At 34.8% G+C, this 19,673-nt stretch overlaps 1 protein-coding gene across 4 annotated transcripts in view; it reads left to right on the top strand.

The window, feature by feature from the left end:
* CTNNA3 (catenin alpha 3) overlaps window positions 1-19,673 on the top strand; it is a 1,445,036-nt gene that overhangs the window by 18,053 nt on the left and 1,407,310 nt on the right. For 2 of the 4 annotated variants that reach the window (XM_074339503.2, XM_074339504.2), the window contains exons 2-3: window positions 12,011-12,176; window positions 19,140-19,243. In XM_074339503.2, coding sequence (XP_074195604.2) covers window positions 19,145-19,243 — 99 coding nt within the window. In that variant the 5' untranslated portion in view covers window positions 12,011-12,176; window positions 19,140-19,144. The remainder of the gene's footprint in view (window positions 1-12,010; window positions 12,177-19,139; window positions 19,244-19,673) is intronic. The other 2 variants (XM_019731774.3, XM_019731775.3) reach the window with 1 other exon arrangement.

Here is a 19,673-nt window from a genome sequence, read left to right as displayed (position 1 = left end):
TAGCACTAAAACAAATTCTCATGTGCCAATGCCCAAGCTATAGCAGTCTTACATCAGAGCATTTGAAAATTCCTCCTGTGTAACTAAGATATTACTATTTAAGTAACTGTATGCAAGACACTGGAAGTTTTACATTCTTTAGACATAAAACTTATGCAGTAAGAAAGTTCTTTATGCAAACAATTTAGTTTCTATTATGGGCCTCTAAATTTAAAATGTGTATGGGTGCTTGTCCTATGTTTTTGTATGCAGCCTTAAATATTTTTAAACAGAATTGATAAAAGCAAAAGAAATAAAAAAGGAATACATGGATTTTGGTACTTGTATGTTCAACATGGTAGAAAAAAAAATAGAAGGCAACAAGAAGTTAAAGTTTTAAGGCTTTATCTAGGATAAATGAGAAGAGATTGCTTTTGCAGTAAATGGAATGATTATTTATTTATTCCTTACCTTGTTCTAGACAGGATTTAAGATGACTTTCAAGGCTACATGAAATTCAAGATAGGATAAATTAAAAGTGGAGTGAAAGAAGAAAGAAAAACAAGTGTGAGGAGGTAAAACAGCCAGGAACAAGGCAAGAAATCTAGCAGTTTTCAACTATGGTTTTATGACACTGATGTATTATGGATTGATGGGAAAGAAAATACAGGGTTATGGAAATCTTATGGGAGAATTTCATGCAAACTAGCTGTCTCTCTTTCCAAGGGTGGCAGTTCAGAGTGAGGAGAGTATGTGGGACAGTGAATAATCAACACAGTTTAAATATCACTTCTTTTTTGATGGGAAAAAAATGGAGAACTGCTGCCCCTTTAACCCACACACTGTGGCTCACAAACTAGGAGCAGAAAAAAAACAATTGGTCTGTTACTCAATTCAGAAGAAAGATTAAAGAGGCTTAGTTTTTTGCAAACAATAAGAATTTATCTAAATAAGGTCAAATATCTACATATCAGAACCGATATGATCAAGCCAATGCTTAAAACCACATGTATTTAGTATTTTTGTATGAATCTAGTCCTAGTATGTATTTTCTAATCGACTGTTGTGCATGAGATTAGTTATTTTTCTTCCTTTAAGTCTTTCAATCTAGCAATAAATTTAACTTGAATTTCAACTCTGGTAGGTCAAAATTAACTGGATCAGTCTAACTAGGAAAAAGTTGTTAAGTAGCAAAAAGGAATTCAGAGGCAGGACTTCTTAATGTACTTTGATCTTCAAATACTCAAAAAACAGCTACTGTGGTGAAGTCTGGGCTTCCTGCTGTGCACTTTACCAAACCTGGCTCGTGTAAGTGAATGAGCTTAGAAACTCAGTGCTTTCACTCAATAGTGTTGAAAAAGGACAAGAGTGTATCTGTTAAAATTTTGCTAAGGATCTTCAGTGATATCTTCAGATAATAACATGATGATTTAGCAACAATCATGTAGCTCCTTTTTTACTCCATTGTTAAAAATAAGATCAATAAGAATGATTTTTTTTAGAAAGCAGTACAACAACAAAGAAAATACTCAAACTTTTATTTTTGTAGTTTCGTACTATAAACACATATGCAGATTGACTTAGAGTACTTGACAGAAAAATTATAAATCAAATAGATAACACATCAGATGCATGGGATGACATTGAAGATAACCTGTACACACAGATTTGGAACCTGGGAAGCAAATATTAAGTTAAATAGGTTTCAGGCACCAAATAAACTGAGTGATGTACCAGTTTATTAAGATTCTTAAGATTAAGATTCTTAAGAATTAAGGGATTAAGATTCTTAAGGAAAGCTAATCAACTTTTGAAAGCATTAGTTCAGAGATCCACTCTAAGAGCTTATAGAACCAACGGGTATCAGTAGAAATTTATAATTATATAGTAAATGAAATAATCTAGAAATATTTTCTATGTCCTTGAGGTAAGAGATAAACAGAAAGGATTTTTTAAAAGTCATACTTATTGAGGAAAAACTTTTATATGTATTAAATTCACTCTTTTTAAGTTTACAGTTTGACAATTGTATACGGTCAAATAACCACCACCATAATCAAATAGAACAGTTGCACCAATTCAGAAAGTTTCCTTGTACCCTCTACAGTCTGTCTATACACTTCCTTAAGCCTCTGTTGCGGGCAACTACTGATTTGTTTTCTGTCCCTATATTTTTGCCTTTATAGAATTTTATGTAAGCAAAATCATGCAGTGTATACTTACTCTTGTCTGACTCTTGCACTTAGCATGATGCTTCTGAGAGATATTCATTTTGTTGTCTGTATCTATAGTTCATTCTTTTTCCTGCATAACATGCAATGATACGATTGTATCACAGATTGTTTATTCACCTGTTGATGGAAATTTGAGTTGTTTCCAGTTTCTATTACGAATAAGGCCACCACAATCATTTGCATGTAGGTGGACATGTGCTTTCATTTCTCTTGGGTAAATATCTAAGGAGTGGAATTGCTGGGTCATAGGGTGGGTATATGTTTACAGGAAACTGCCAAGCTGTTTTCTAAAGTTGCTGCACTACTGAGATTTCTAGTTGCTTCTGGTAGTTAGATCTAGACAGGGCTTGATTAAAATTAGGTTCAGTTCTTTTGGCAAGAGTACCCACAGGTGACGTGGTGTACTTCCATTTGTGTCACATCAGGAGGCATAGAATCTGGGTTGCCTCACCTTTGGCGGTGCTAAGATTGATCAGTATGTTCAGGCTCCGTAAGCCTGATTCTCAAAGTTCCCATTAATCATTCACTGATGATTACTGTCTAGATCTATTACTTTTTTTAGGGCGTTGTAAATGGTGATTTTTGTCATTCTACAATTCTTCATTAGTGTTTATTGTTTGGAATCAGTCTATAAAGAAAAACTCTTCCCCTTTTACTATTCCGTCAACATATAGTTCACAACAGAAAATCAGAAAAATACTTGATTATTTCCCATTATTTATTAATTTTCAGAAAAATAGAAGTATCCTAGCCACTTTGAAAGGTGACCAATGAGGTTTTATTTTTTGAACTAATGAATTTTTATATATTTAGTGTATTGCATTCTTTATTCTTTTGATGCTCAAATTTTTTCATTTTTGGCCAGCGAGAACCCTTTCAAATGGCTCCTGAACCTTTTGACAAAACCAAAGTGGGCCTTACTTTCTAGTAAAAGATGTCCAGAATCATTCTGTACTTTTCCTACCCTAGACCTTCAATCAGTTTTTCCATCAAGGAGTCTGGTTCCTTTTGTTGGGAAATGGTCTTTAGGGGACACAATAGGTTGCCATCACTGCATATATATATATCTACAGAGCTGGAAAACTGATACTTTTTAGCAAGAGAACATATATAATGATATCATACTGTTATTTCCAATTCAAATATAAATATACAGCGCTTTAATTTAAATTTAAAAAATTTTATATTTCCTTTTTCTTACGCTGAAAATCTTATTTCCTAACATCATGAATATATTAATAATTATTTTCTTTATGTTAGTGTGTGTGTGTGTGTGTGTGTGTGTGTGTGTGTGTAGAATAAGATTGCTAAATATAGTTTAAGCTTACTTTGACTGCCTTTGTGTCCTAGAGGATAATAACCCTGTAGGGATTGGAGTAAAAATATTGTGTTTGAAGTCACTTGAAATTATTTGTTTCTGTGTGGTCATGAAGCTAACATGAAAGCTTATTTTCTTTTGTTTGCTTTTGATTATTTGGGATCAGTTTATGAGAGTTAATGGTTTCTTCATAATGTAAAACATTTACATGGTTCCAAAGTCAAAACCAAAACTAGGTATGTTCAGAGAAGCCTGTCACTCATCCTTGTCTCCTCTACTGTATTCTTTGCCTCCTCCTAAAGACGACCATTTTAATTTTGTTTTTTGTTTACCCTTCTTTTCTTTAAAATATAAGCAGGAATGCAGACATTTTTGCAATATGGCCTTTTTAAATGTAAACGTGGTGTACTGCAAACACTGTTCTGCACCTTGTTTTTTCACTTAACACTGTAGCTTGGAAATCACTCCATAGAAGTAGATAGAGAGAAATTTCTCACTCCTTTCTACAGCTGTGTAGTGCTTTTTTATGTGGATATATGCTAGTTTCCATTCCTTTCTTCCCTCTCTCCCTCCTTTCCTCCTTCCTTTCTTTCCTTCCTTTTTTCAAATTTTTGAATTGCTGCCATGAATTTCCTTGGGCATACATCATTTTTTATTTTTGCTAGTTTATATTTGGAGTAGATTTCTAGAAGTGAGATTGGAGGGTCAAAGGGTAAATACATACATTATATATATTATATATATGGATATATATATATATTATATATATATATCCATATATATTTACCCTTTACAAGGACAACATTTTGCATATTTGCAAGTAATGTATGAGAATGTCTGATTCTCTAAGCCTTACTAACAGAATTTGTTATCAAAATTTTGGATATTTGCCAATCTGAAAGGTGAGAAATGGTATCTCAATGTAGTTTTAATTTACATTTCTCTTATACGAATGAGGTTGGCAGCTTTTTATATGTTTAAGAGCTATTTGTATATTTTCTATGAATGAGAAATTATCGTAATTTGTACTCAATTTTAAATAATATCTATTGATCCCTTGTTGTGAAAGATGAGGAAAGAAGAGTGTCTGGACTTTTCTATCTTGTTTCATGTGTGATTTTCCTAGTCTGTCCACCATGTCCTCCAATGTGCTCTCAGTCCATGTGTATCGGATGCTTCTAATGTATCTTTGCAGTGTTTTATTTTTTGCTTCTTTTTGTTTCTTGAGTTCTTCTATCTCAGTTTTCATTCCCTTATAATATTTTTATCTCTTTTTTTGAGTTTCAGAACTCTTCTTTGACTTCTTTTTAAAAGAGAGACCATATTGTACATAAATGTGTGTGTGTGTGTATATTTGTGTGTGTATATATATATATATCCATGTATAACTTTTCACTGAACTCTTCCTCTATTTCCTTTGTTAATTTTTGTTTATGATTTCTTTCAGTTCGTTTTTTTTTTTACAGTGTTTATGTAGTTTTCCCATGACCGATCTTTGTATACCACTGGTCATTTACTGAAGAACAGAGTGCGGAGGATCAGGGCTTGGAGGGGAGTGAGTTGAGGTAGTCAGCAATTTTTAATCCATTTGTGATATTGAATACTTTCCTACCAAATTTGTTATTTCCTTTACCTCTAGGAAAAGTTTTCTTTCACTGTTTGGTGCTCCAAAAACTCGATATGCTTCATGGCAAAGTCCTTTTAGTCGCAGACTATCAGCACTGTGAACTGGTAATTCAGCATCTTTCTTTCCTTCCCTCTGCTTCATTTCTAGTGGTTCCCTTGGCTAGGTGGGTTTTGTCATAGACAGAAATGGAATGTCATCATGCTAATCCTGCCCTACCACTCTTGATTTTATACTCTCAAACTGGGTCTTTATAGGGATATTCCTGTTTGATTCCTGTACCTCTCCATGCCCTACATCTTAATGCTCTAGTCAGAAGACCCTTGGACATTTGGCACTTAGCTTTTAGAGGAAATTATTTTCCATTAAGGTATGTGTAGGCTTTCATTCTGATTTTTTAAAAAAAAAATTCAATCAAGATTTCATCATATTTCTTTGTAATTTGGTGTAATGACAGATTTCCTTGAAGATGGTGGTTTTAATTTTAATTATTTTTGTCTTTGATTAGTTTTGATGGAAGGAAATGACTTGAACAGGCATGTACTTTATCATATCATAAGAAATCCTAGGAGATGGTAGGATGAATGATGCTTCTCTTAGAGATCTATACAGGGTAGAGAGATAAGGAAATGTGTGTGTGTGTGTGTGTGTGTGTGTGTGTGTGTGTGTGTTAAGATGTAAGGATTATCTGAGTTGAGGCTGGAATGATGAGCAAGTATTTGTCAAGTGGTTATTGAGGAAGGGCACTCCAAACAGAGTGAACAGAGTGAGTAAAAGTTTAAGGGTACGAAAACACATGGTCCATTCAGAGAACTTCAAATTCTTTAGCATGAAAGGAGGTGGGTCAAAGACACAGAGGTAGCTAGAGAGATAGGACAGACCAAATTGCCTCCAGTCATTTAGTAGAGCCTGAATTTATTGTTTCAGAATGGAGAATCATTAAGCATTTTAAGCAGGGGATTAGTGTAATTAATTAAGGGATATCTTATTTTATATTAGAGAGATAACTTTGGGAATAGTTTGGAGACTGAAATGGAGGAGTGAAAATCTAACAGAAAGGAGACCAGTTAGGGTATCATTGCAAAGTCTAAGTAAGTCTAATGAGGGTCTGAACCAAGGAAGTAGCAATAAGAATGGGGTGGAAATGGCCAATATTTAAGGGTTGTTTTAAGGGGTAAAAACAATGTGACTTTCCCACTAATCCGAGGTGAAGAGAGAGAGAGAGACAGAGTGAAAGAAAATATTTTAGGATGACACCAAAATTGCTGGGTTGGGTGCCCAACTCTATGGTGATGTCATTAATCTAGATCAGAACTAAAGATGGTGGCAACAGGTTTTGGGGAGAAGATCACGAGTTCAATTTTGAGGTATTTGTGAGATAGCCCAATGGGCAGTGGATTTGGGGCTCTGAAGCTCAGGTGAAAGTCTGGACTGCAGGTAAAATTTTGTGAATCAGAAGCTCTCGATGGACTTGAAACTCTAGAATGAGATTGCTCTGAGAGAACAATGTAATGTGGCCAGTGGATGGGATGTAAGGGGCCACACGTGGGGTAAGACCCCTACTTAACAGAGATAGTAGGTGAGGAGCCAGATAAGATACTAGGAAAGAATGATCACAAGTGTAGGGGAGAAGCATGAAAGTGGTGTTTTAAAGCCAGAGGAGAAGGCTTTTATTTCCTATTTAGAGAATACTTAGCATGTGGCATGGGAAATAGTTAAATAGGGTTAATAGGTATATCATCAGAGTTCCTGAAGAAACTTTTATAAATTAGTGGTAAAATAGTGAACTTGGATGGTCAGATTGAAAGATTTTGGCACAAATTTTAAAAAACTCTTCAAGGAGGATGGAAGAATGGAAAACCAGGAGGCAGAGAAGAAGGTGAAGTTCTCAAAATGGTTACACAGTATTGGTTTTCCCAAGTGTAGGGATAGATTTATAGAAAAATGAATTGTTTTCAAACACTTTGGTCTTTATTCTGATAAGCAAGCTTTTATTTATTTCTAGCTGATCAGAGACTGAAGAAGAAATGGGAGTGTTTTGGCTTCAAATTGAACTTGACAAGAATTCCATTTCCTTCACCATTCTCTTTTTGTTCGCTACCTTTTAAAAATACTGGACCTTAGGAGACTTCACATATACTTGAGCTGTCTTATAATAATGTGGAGTGGAACTGACCCGTAAGCCCAATGGAGTTGTAGCAACAAAAGCCACTGTCGCTTTCAAGGTGTATGCGAAGGGCATGTTCCTTCTGCTCTGGTTGTTTAAACTTGATGCTTTATAGCTGAAGGTTATTCTTGTTCTGAATGATTCAATGAAAGCTTCTCTGTGGTCTCACATATTATGTTTTCTTCTTAGATTTCAACTGGACTAATTTAGTTCTTTGGCCTTTTGAATTATATGTAGGTGACCTTCATGCTGGGCTTATATGAGATGAGATCTCATAGGGTCTAGATTCTGGCATAATTTTTATGTGCAGATTAAGTTGAAAGGCATTGCTGCACAGAATAATCATTTCTGTCCTTTCTCCGAGCTGCAGTTTTGAAAATGTGTGCCATTATGAAATACAGGGTGAGCTTTTAGTGTGAACCGACATTTTTATAAAATAGCATAAAAAGTGTGTTATTTGGAGTGATGAAATGAGATCATCTTGTGATATTCTTATTTACAATGTTATTTTTTCAGTTAAGTCATAAATTTTTGCTTTCTTTATTTAGAAGGAAATTAGACTTGACCAGCCGTTCATGATATTCATGATAAGAGGGACATAATATAAAACCTCAATATCAACAGAAGCTGTTGTTTTCCATTGTTTATTTCATACTGGTTAAGGCAAACTTTTGGAATTTTTTTAAGCCATTTTTGCAGCTTTCATCTAGGTTTTATGTGTGGGGAAGCAAGTTTTATTTTGGTTATTGTGACTAGAATAAGTACATGTTTTAATTTAATTTAATTTAATTTTGATTGTTCCCTTAAAGAATCTATATAAAACTCATATTTTTGGGGGGAGGGGCTCAACTAGATTATTTTTAAAGAACATCCATTAGATGACTAAACAAAACTTTAATAAAGAAAACTTCAAATGTTTTCAAGAAGCTTTTTAAAGTTTGAATTATAATATGCTAAATTCCTTTTTCTTATAAAGTATAACATTGCTTTGTTCTGTTAAAACTCAGAGTTCTTGGAAGCTAAGGAAATAAAAAGTGCAGATTCTTGGGGATCCTGCCACGTAGTGCACTGTAGCACAATTAGCAATTATCGCCCTAGCCCTGGAGCATACCTTCTATGTTCCACTCCACAAGTAATTTCAAAGGGTTCAGGATCCTTTATGAGGCTTTTGTGCATTAGGAATTTTTAAAAAGGAGCATTTCAGCATGTTGCATTTCTAATTAATGCACATGTAGGAAATATGCTTTAGATTTTGAAGTTGAGATCGAATAAAATGAGGCACCAAGAGGGAAGCTTTGTGTTAAACACCTTCGTATGAAACAAAGCGTGAAAGTGTTTTTGAATAATAATTACAAGTCTATAGATGATAGAGAGATGCTTATCCTAAATGTAGACAAGTTGATTCTGCTCTTCTACTGAAATATCATTAGTTGATAATAATATCAAGTAATATTTGACGAGCTATTTCTAGGTGTTAGACATGAGGCTAAGTAAGTTATGGCTTTTAAATGGATTTTCTTATTTACTCTTCATTAGGTTAAATAAGAACCCGCTTCTACCCTTGCCCCCATACTGCATTTTTGTCACCAGAATGATCTTTCTAAAATATAAACCAGATCATGTTTCTCTAGTGTTCAAACTCCTGCAGTATTTCCTACTGGGCTCAACGTGATCTGCGCTCCCTAACCCCCATTACCTTTCTCAACTCTCTTACTAAGCTCTGTGTCGCTCACTCTACCTCACTCACACTGGCTTCCTTGCTCTTCCACAAGTACGACACTCTCCTGTTGGAAGGATTTTGCTCTACCTATTATCTCTGCCTGGAAAGCTCTTCTCCCAGGTATCTGCTTGGCTAATTTCCTCACTTCTTCAACTCTTTGCTCAAATGTCCCCTTCTCAATGAGGCTAATCTTGACCTTATTTAATATTCAATCCGTTCCCAATTTCTCTATCACCTAACTCCATTTATTCTGTTTTATTTTCTTCATAACATATGTCATTTTCAGATTTACTAAACATTTTTCTTATTATGTTTATTGTTTATGGTCCTCCCCTCACCATGACTGGCACAAACTAGAAACTCAGCAACTATAAGTTGAATGAATGAATAAATGAATGATGCCCGATAGTATAGTGGTGCTTCTGACCTCACACCGTTTTGCTCTTACTGTTGACCGAAAGGCTAGGTAAAAGAGCTTATGCAGATTATTGATCTCCAAATAAATGCATGGAAAGTATTTGTATGGTGTAAGAAGAACAACTGAAAAGAAAGAAACCCAAGTGTTTCTCCATCTCATATATATTAGACAATTGCCTGATTTTATCAATTCTCTGAGAAACCTGAGATTCTTTTGTTTACCCAGTGAGTAAAGGATGTGTGTATTTCTTGGCAGGCCAAACAAGCTAGCAAATAATTTCACTGGATGCATGGAGTTGGGGATAGTGTGAGGATGGAGGTGGGCTTGGAAAACCCAATGTATATAGACATTGTAGTGGAAATTTTTTAATCATAATTTTCCTCTTTCCATTTTATTTCACTCTAGCCAAGACTGAATTGTATAAAATCAAGTGTGGTAATATTGTGTAGAAAATCCCCCATATCCCCTTTTCCTTTTATTTACTTAAACCTCTTTACTATAATTTAGATGATTTTTTTTTTTTATCAGTTAACATTTGGTTCCCGTCCTTCACGTTATTCCTAACTGAATTATGCTAACCTTTCTGAAAGGGGACCGATGAGGGAGAGTGAGGTTTACAGAGTTTTGTTAAGCAGTCAAAATAAATTTTTAGTTACAGTTAAAATAAATTCTCTCTTTTATGACATTGTTTCAGTACTTGAAAACCTTTCACTAGTTGCTCATGCTTTCTTCTGATATTTTAGAAGTGTAGAGTATTAGATGAGATTAACATTTGTGATGATGGTGGGGATTGGCACCTACTAAAAATATTTCCCTTTTATATTTCACTCAACAGAGTTTCATTAATTGAGATCCAGTATGGATTTCATGAAGCCCAAATATACTTTTGGCAGGAGACTTACTGACACGATCAATACACTTTAAACTTGATTAAGAGAAACATGTTCCCAGATAAAACCATCAAAGGCATGTGAACGTGCATACATGTATGTTTTAGTGTTATCATAATTAGGGCATTGAAAAAATCATGTTAATAGAGATGATACATAGTAATTATCCAGAGGTAATTACATGAGAGAAAGTCAATGATAAGTAAGTAATAAATACAGATATATGGAAAAACAAATTAAATACAACCTCATAGAAATCTATAAATCATGAATTAGATGTTTTTCTTGTGTTGTTTTGAGTATTTAACTTATTTATTTGCTCATGAATGTAATATTGAATATTCCTAAACAGTTTTTTCAAGTTTTACTGAGATAAAATTGACACATACACTGTATAAGTTTAAGATATATGGCATAATGGTTCAATTTTACATATATTGTGAAATGATTACTGCAGTAAGTTTAGTTAGAACCCATCATCTCATACACATACAATAAAAAGAAAAAGCAAAAATGAAAAAAATGTTTTTCCTTGTGATGAGAACTCTTAGGATTTACTCTCTTCACAATTTTCATATACACCATACAGCGGTGTTAACTATAGTCATAATATTGTACATCACATCCCTAGAAATCTGACCTTTTGTATCTTTTTTTTTTTTAAATTCCTCATACAAATGAGATCATATAGTATTTATTGTCTTTTTCTGTCTGAGTTATTAACTTAGAATAATGCCTTCAAAGTCCATCCATGTTGTTGCAAATAGCAGGATTTCCTTGTTGTTGTTGTTTTTTTTATGGCCTGAATAAAATTCCATTACACACACACACACAAAAGGTGCCAAAAAAATGCATATACATTTTAAGAAAGGAAAAAACTACTAAAATTGTAATGCTCAATACCGATAACAAAAGATGAATACAAGTTCCATTTGACTTCTGCAATTACGAGAGTTGCTCAAAGTGGTTACCATCAGCATAATTTTAATACAGTTTTTTCCTTTCTTAAAATGTGTATACATTTTTTTGGCACCCTCTGTATATAGTAAGTACACACTCTTTCTTGGAAACCCATAGACTTAAGGAAACACTAATAACAGAGCATTTGGATGGGGTGGGGGAAGAGAATTCATATTGTTGCAGAAGCTTTAATAAGAAATTTCCTGCTGCAGATTAAAAAATTGTCACAATAACATAATGAGGTAATTAATACATTGACAATTTCAGGAAGTCTTCCCTTAAAAGTGGAACAACTCATGATTTTTTACCCTAACTCTGTGAGACCTACATATCTTGGGAGTTGGGGAAACAATGAAAAAAGCAAATCTGACCAACAAGGAAGAATTTGGTGATATATGGAGTGCTAGAAAGTTTGGGCAGGCCTATCCTTAATGTTTGTAGTGAGCAGAGTGAAGGTACAAATGTAGGCCTGTATACCATATATCTACATACGTAAATGCTACACATCAAGTGAACAAGCTGCTAAAATACGTTCTATCCTCCCATCTTTTTATCTTTAAAAATGTACCTTCTAAATGAGCTGCAAGGCAAGATTTGGATCCCTTGAAGTTTCTTGTGAGAATGATGTGGTGGAGGGAGCTCACCCCTGTTTTCTACTCCTTTCTCTTTCCACTTCTGGTTCTGTCTTACACGTGAGAAGCCTTGAGCACATGAAGGTGGACAGCCCAGCCTGCACATCCAAGCTCCATCCACACTCAGCGCAAACAACTGCCTCTTGGCTACCTCTCAGGTGTCGGGAGTGGCACGTTGAGTCATTCACTCTTGCAATGATGGATTTCAGGAAGAGGTCGGCATAGACCCTGGAGGTGAGCTTGGGCTGACTGAGCAGAAGGTTGGGGTACTGGATACCCTGAGAGTGTCAGGAAGGATAGGTATGGGCTCTGCGGAGGCACATCACCTTAGCTTCATGGACTCTTTCAAAGCATGAAGATCAGGGGTGGGGCAGCTCTTGTCCAGGTCTAAGGACAGTACTGGTTTGGGAGAAAGTGACTATTTTATTGTAGATGTGACAATGGTAAAGAAGACAATGTTAGACACAATTACATGTGTATTCTAGACTTTAAGAGAAGAAACGTCCAGATTAACAATAAGTATGATTTTAAGGGACCATATATGACATAAGAGGAATGGGATGAATTAAAGATGAAGAGAAGAAATGCACAGTCAGCAGGGGCTGGGCTTTACTACTTTTTCTTTCACCAGAATCTGGGACAGTAGCTGATGTGTTTAAGTGCTCCATAAATAATCACTGAACAACAACATCAACGACCCAAACCCCAGTGTATCTGTGTAGGGAGCACACATTTGAAAAGAATACGGATCAAAGGTGGGAAGAGTGACACATGACTGAAAGCAAATAAAACAAAATGGCAGAAACTAGGGAAAATAATGTTGGGAAGGCTAAAGCATTTCTTATTTGCTAGGGTTAGAAGGATATGCTGAAGGAAAGAAAAGGAGACTTCCAAAGCTATAGACTGAGAGAAGGAGAAATAAAAAGAATAAGGACGGAATAGATCCTCTGCATGAGCCAGATGATACAAGATTAACAGATGACAGATAGTGCACGTAAATGATGATGTGCAATTGGCAAGGGTGGAACAAGCATTGATATAAGGGAATTGAATTAAGTGTAAAAAGTAGGTAAGTTACAATTTGTATTAAAATATATATGCTTATATACTGGTATTTTATATGATATCTCTGGAACTATATTAGAAAATGACCATAGTAATTCCCTCTGGGAGAGAAATTAGATGACCAGAGAACAGGGATGGTAGGGAGACTTGTTTACACTATATAGGTGGTTGAGCCTTGTATTACTTAACAAAATTTTTAATTAATTAAAAAAGAATCGAAACTCAAGATAATGAAAACAAAGGAGATAGCCTGGTCTCTTTAAATTAGTTGAAGTATGTGTACCCTAAAGAAGTGTATCTCTGAATTCTAAAATGATCTGTAGATATGATCACAGAAGCTCTCCTGGGAGTCGCAGAGAAATGACAGATCTGCCAGAAAGTAGAGAAAGGGGGAAATATTCTTATTTCAAAAGAGGTAAAAAAGGTGGCCTCTAAAATTAGACTGGAATTCTAGGCTCCAAACTGTAGGAAAACTGAAGAATTAAAATGTAAATAAATGGCAGTAATTATTAGCAGTCAGTGTGGATTCTCCAGAAACAAGTTTTGTCGAACTAGATTTTTTAAAAAATTGAATTCTTAAATAGGAATGTGTAGAAAGGGTGTCTCTAATTCAGTAAAGCATTTAAAGAATCCTCCTGTGTTTTTTTTTGTCAAAATATTAAAAAGTGGATTATTTCAAACAAAAGTAATTGAAAACTGGTTGAAAAATCATATCTAAACTGCTTATTAACTGATCATTATGGATCTAGAAGAAGATTTCTGGTGGTATCAAAATCTGGTTTCATGCTTGGCCCTCACTTGTTCAATGACTCAACTGGGAACTATAGAATTCATATTGAGCAAATTAATGGATAAACAGAAAACTGGAGGGCTGTTAATATGTTGGGTTCTCTAAAACCAATTTTTGACATTGCTGGAAAAAAAAGTCCAAATTCTGCAAGATGAAGTGTTAGGAGTACAATATAAAATTCTGCATTTAAGGGCAGACAACAATTATTTGTCCAAATATATGATGGGGAGACTTGGGTTTGCAGTAATTCTTGAAAAAAAGAAGATCTGTACAGTTTAGTTGAAAAGTGAGTAAGTACAAAGTTAGATTAATTAACTGTGATGACCATGTCATGGAATTTAATAATCTTAAAGGAGAATCAGCTGTCACCTTACAAACCATGCTGCACAAGTTTATTTTTTAAAAAAATTAAATATTTGGTATTAGAGACTTTCCCATAGGAGCCATATTCTATATGGTTAGGTTTCCAATCCTTCCCACAAAAACATGTCAATTTAGTTTTACTAAGAGGAACCCAAACTCTGGAATTTGGATATAGGGGGTCAATGTGTTACCGTAAGGAGATGGAAAAGTTTTCTATTTTAATATTTGTGAGGTAATAGCCATGTCAAGGCAAATTTTGGAAATGGGTGAAGTTTTTCACTGGCCTCTCTACTCATCTTTCTGCTCTAACACCCCCCCCCCCCTTTCTTTGCTGCCAGGATACGACTAAAATACAATGTGGTGCATGCTATAATAGAGACATGCATGAGATGTCAGATGGAGAGCAATGAGCTAGTTTATACTAACAACTGATTTAATGTGCGCCCCTCCATGACCTCTCAGAGTTAACTGCATTTGAAAATGAAATGCTTGTTAAACTAAATGAACTTAAAAGTGATACAAGTTTGATTTCAAGAAGGGAATAAGATGGAATGAAGAAAATTCAGGCATTGTGGATAAAGATAACTTGGGGAAATGGGAAGAATCCACAGGAGTGTGTCTGTCCTGTCTTAACATCTATCCCTGGAGACATCTATTACTGTTTCCAAGAGATGAGTTTTCTTCCCTTTGATTCTGAAAACTGGGATTTTAATCTAGTCTGTCTGTCTCCAAGCCTGTAACTTTTCCACTTTGTAAAACCATCTCTATTGGATAGAAATGCGAAAGTGGCATATTTCAATTCAATGCAAGGAGGGACTTTATAACAGTAATCTCATGGTATATAAGCATCTCATCATTTGTCTTCCTCCAAGCCCAGAGCACTGCTGAAATGAAGGATTTTTTTTTTTAAAGTGAAGGTTAGTATAGAAGGTATTCTAAAATTGTCTGGGAGGTACCCCCTAACTCTTAATATTTTATGAATTATAAGATGCAAATGCCTTGGAATGTAATACCCACAATTTAGTATGATTTTTTTTTGGATTCACATTGTGTTATTGCTACAAGAGGTTGATAGCAATTTGTCAGACTTTGACCTTGCTTCGACTTCATTTGCAAAATTCTGCTGTTTTCTGCCTATTATTGCCCCGATCTTCAATAAATCAGGATTACTGAATAGAACAGATAAGAAATCCAAAATATTTTTATAAGAAATAGCTCTTCCAGCAGGGCTACATATAATGTGGATAATTTTTTCCCCATTTTTTAAATTGGATTGCTTGTTTTGTTGTTGTTGTTGTTGAGTTGTATGAGTTCTTTTTAAAAAAAATTAGATTCAGGTGTACAAAACAATGTACTAGTTAGACATTTACACCCCTCAGAAAGTGATAACCCCCTCCTCCAATATACTACGCCTCTGACATTGTATATAGCTATTACAATTCCATTGACTGACTCTATTCTTTGCCTCCAATTCTGGTGCTCAATGTAGCTTTGAAAACCCATTGTGAATTTTGCAGTGAAAGGACATCTTTTTAACGGCTGTGGAGGTTCACTTAGATCTTATTTTAGGTCACAACAGTGTCTTCTACTTCTTTTCCCTGAAATGAAAGAACAAATCAATATCAGCCATTTTGACTTTATTTACATGTAGGACAGTACCTGTCATGAGAGGGGTAACAAGTAAACCCTTTCATGAGCACACATTTCATAGAATCCTAATGGTTATGAAGACTGAAGGCCATATTTGATTGCATAGATTGGCTCTGGGCTATGTAGAAAGGTCACCATGGGAATATCCTATTTGTCAGTTTAGATTTGCCTGTGTTAGATGGACTCAAAATGGTAGGCGGAATGATTGGAAAAAATGAAAACAAAAACCAAACCAAACAAAAACACTTCAGTCTTAGAAATGCATTTGAGAGAAACCATTTAGCAACAGTGTTTGGAGCATATCTTCTACATTTCAGATAAATAGCTGAGAAAAGAAACAATGTTTCTGCTTTTAGAAAGGAAATAAAACCAGTGGAAAGGCAAGATAGTAAAAGGCTAAATCATAGTGATTTGTGTCTTTATGTATTGATACATCATAGGATAATAGCAGTAATTTATACTTTCATTTGAAAAGAAAATCAAATAACATTTGTCACTTAATACAATTTGAATAATGTATATTTTTCAAGGCAAAAATAGCTCTTAACCAGTAAATGAATTGTAGGCTTTGTGCAAGTGGCTTGTGGTAGAGTTAAGGTTAGACTGAAAGCAAGGAGAGACATGGCAGTGTCAGAGGGGACAAGGAGGCCCTGAGCAGGCCATCTGGGTTATATTCGATAAGAGAACTATCTAGAAATGTGCTACATTTTAGAAAGTGTACTGTACTACTGCAATCAATAATGCTGTTTAGTTTTATGTATAACACTCAACATTTATGGTAGTTTTTAGTAGATGAATAATTAACATATTATAGTTACTTGAAAACATGGCTAGAGTAATCCTAGAACATTTAATATGTAAATTTTCCTTTTATCCCCACTTCAGATTGCTTATTATAATTTCCTGAGTAGACTAGAAAATGCTTGATACTATACACGAAATGATGGGTATACATTAGTGTTCTTAGTAGTATAGTCAACTTTGGAGTATGTAATTTTACTTAATTGCTTTAAAAATCTATTAGATTTGTCATAAGTGGTTTTCCTTTGAGATTGTCAGAATAATTATCTTTGTTTTTAATATCAAACTTTGCTGAAGACACATGAAAGACTTATAGGTATTGTGAGTATATTTGATTATAATCATATTAGAAATTCACTATTTTGATTATGCACACATTTCTACGTTAAATCACTGGGGACAACCTTTTGACAGATTCCTATTATTTTCAAGAATACTTCAAATATCCATTTTTATACTAAGAGAATCTGGAGTATAGTCATGTCACTTACCATCTGAAGAGCAGTAAGCTTCTGGACGCTGCAGTATTTGTCTCTACTTTTAAAAACAAATTATGTTATTAATCTAAGAATTAGTGTATGTCAAGATAAGAACCAATGAGGATGATATTTTTAGTTATAGGATGGTTTTGTGTGTATGTGTGTCTGCTTGTGTATCAGGTGTACAGTGTAGAAGAATCTTGATAAAGCACTGATCTTTTCACTTCTTCTCACACACACATACACAGCTCATGATTATCTTCAAGTATATACAATAACACATTTTTAAATCCAGGGAAAGGATCCAATAGACTGGGAGAAGTTGAAGAGCAAAGAGATGCTGATTTTATGGAATTGAGCCAGTGGGGGTTGAAAAAGTCTAGGAGAGGAGGGGGGTAGACTCTCAGGGGAAGGAGCTGGGAGGCACCATGGGTGTTACTCTGAGATTCTGATATCTTTTAGGGATGGGAGGCAGGGGTATAGGAAAAAGAACAATTCTCTCTCCTAGGAGCACTGAGATTGAGAGGAGCGTTGAAGGCACTGATTTTGGGTAAGAGACACACCATGACAATGTTTCCATTCATCCATTCACTCATTCACCTGTACATTCATCATCCATTCAGGGAGCCCATCAGTCAATTAAAAAGAAAACAATTGTTTGCCCTTATATCTAAAATAATAAATAGAGAAACTAAAGTGAAAGAAATACTTTCTATTTCTTTTTGGTTTTAGTTGCTGTGGGCATCGTGGGGAACGTAGCAGGATATTTTCTGCGGGAAGATTCATATGTTCTCTTAGCCTGTAAATATAGGAAACTATAGAAGAAAATAGGTAACAGCTAAATGGGAAGGTTTTTTGTGTTGATAGTAATAAAGTTTTCTGTGGACTACAAATTAATTTTTTTAACAGGCCAAGTTATATATAGGGGAGAAGTATTTCTTACTGTTTATCTCTGTGGACCCTCAGTAAGTACTTGTCGGTTGCTTATGGACTGTGAAGAAGTTAATACAAATTTGTGGGGCTTAGTGATTTAGGTATAATCTTCATGGATGATGTGTTAATGTCAATATGTTGTGATATGCCACATACGGTCATTTGATATATACAGAGGGTGCTGAAAAAGGTATACACATTTTAAGAAAGGAAAAAACTGTATTAAAATTACGCTGATGGTAACCGCTTTGAGCACCTCTTGTAACTGCAGAAGTCAAACATGACTTGTATTCATCTTTTGTTTTCTGTATATATTGAGTATTACAATTTTAATACAGTCTTTCCCTTTCTTAAAATGTGTATACATTTTTTGGCACCCTCTGTGTGTATGTATGTATGTGTGTGTGTGTGTGTATTCTTATGCAAAAATATTCTGAATTGATTTTTAAGATTAATGTTAATGTCTTAAAGAGTGGTTTGTAATATTTTTTCTTATTTTTGTCTTGCTCAAATATCAATGTCTTCTCAGAGACTTCTTTCTTTTTATAATAACGATGTCAATTTATGTTAGTTTCTTTTCTGTACAGGAAAGTAACTTGCCTCCAACTTTCTGCTCCAATCAAAACCCTCAAATAAACAATTCCCAAAACAAGTAGAGATGTATCAAGTGTTTTCCAGAGTTCTACCTTCCTCTTCATCTGGGTCATCATTAACAAGAACAGACAAAATATGGGCTCTGGCTGCCTCAGTGCTATGATTTCCTAAACGTCAAAGACTTGTGTACTGTAAGATATGTCTCATCAATTTGACAATTCTTTTTCACTTAAGGCTTCTGGATAAATGCAAAACCACCTGGGCTGAGTTATTATTTTATCACGAACATGCTAGCATAGATTAATTTGTCAGAGGGCCTCAGCCCAGACAGTACGTCCTCAAGGAACAGTTGGAGAATCTCATTTCTCTGTTGGTGGACTTGGTACCTTGGTCTTCTGAGGGCTACAGGTGATACCAGGAAGAGGTTCTGAATACAAATTTCATGTACTCTGATTTTCATTAGTGCTTCCCTTTAGAACCTGTTTTTCTTTATTAATAGGTATCTTTTGTTTTTGTGCACAGGCAGCATGTCAGCAGAAACACCAATCACACTGCATATTGATCCCCACGATTTGCAGGTCCAAACATTCACTGTAGAGAAGCTACTGGAGCCTCTCATCATTCAGGTATTAATACCATGGACATTTGCAATGTGTAGTAAGTGTGTAAGAACTGAAATATAGGAAACATAGATAATTAAGCAAGAGAAGATTTGATTTCTTAAGAATAAATGTCATCTAAAATCGTCCATTTAAACGTTGTGAAAATGTAAAAAAGTATGTATTTAGTAATAATTATAAAATTCTGAAAGTACCTCCCCCCCGATTCTCTTTTAAAAGTAACAGCAGCAATATGTACATGTAGTTTTAAAAATACTAATACATAGATTACCTTGTTTGATTGTCATGAAAACTGAGTGAGACCAGCGGCATGGTTAAAACCATCCTTATATAGATGAGGAAACTGAGCCTTGAGAATTTCGGTGACTTGCCCAAGGTTACTTGGTGGCTCTTTTGTCAAATAGGAAATTATTTTAAAAATACCCAAATGTATGAG

This window comes from Rhinolophus sinicus, chromosome 15 (assembly GCF_057876585.1).
Source record: "Rhinolophus sinicus isolate RSI-liver-muscle chromosome 15, RSI-T2T, whole genome shotgun sequence".
In the NCBI taxonomy this organism is placed as follows: domain Eukaryota; kingdom Metazoa; phylum Chordata; class Mammalia; order Chiroptera; family Rhinolophidae; genus Rhinolophus; species Rhinolophus sinicus.
Note: the sequence above shows the minus strand (reverse complement) of the source record. Positions and strands in the feature narration are given on the sequence as shown.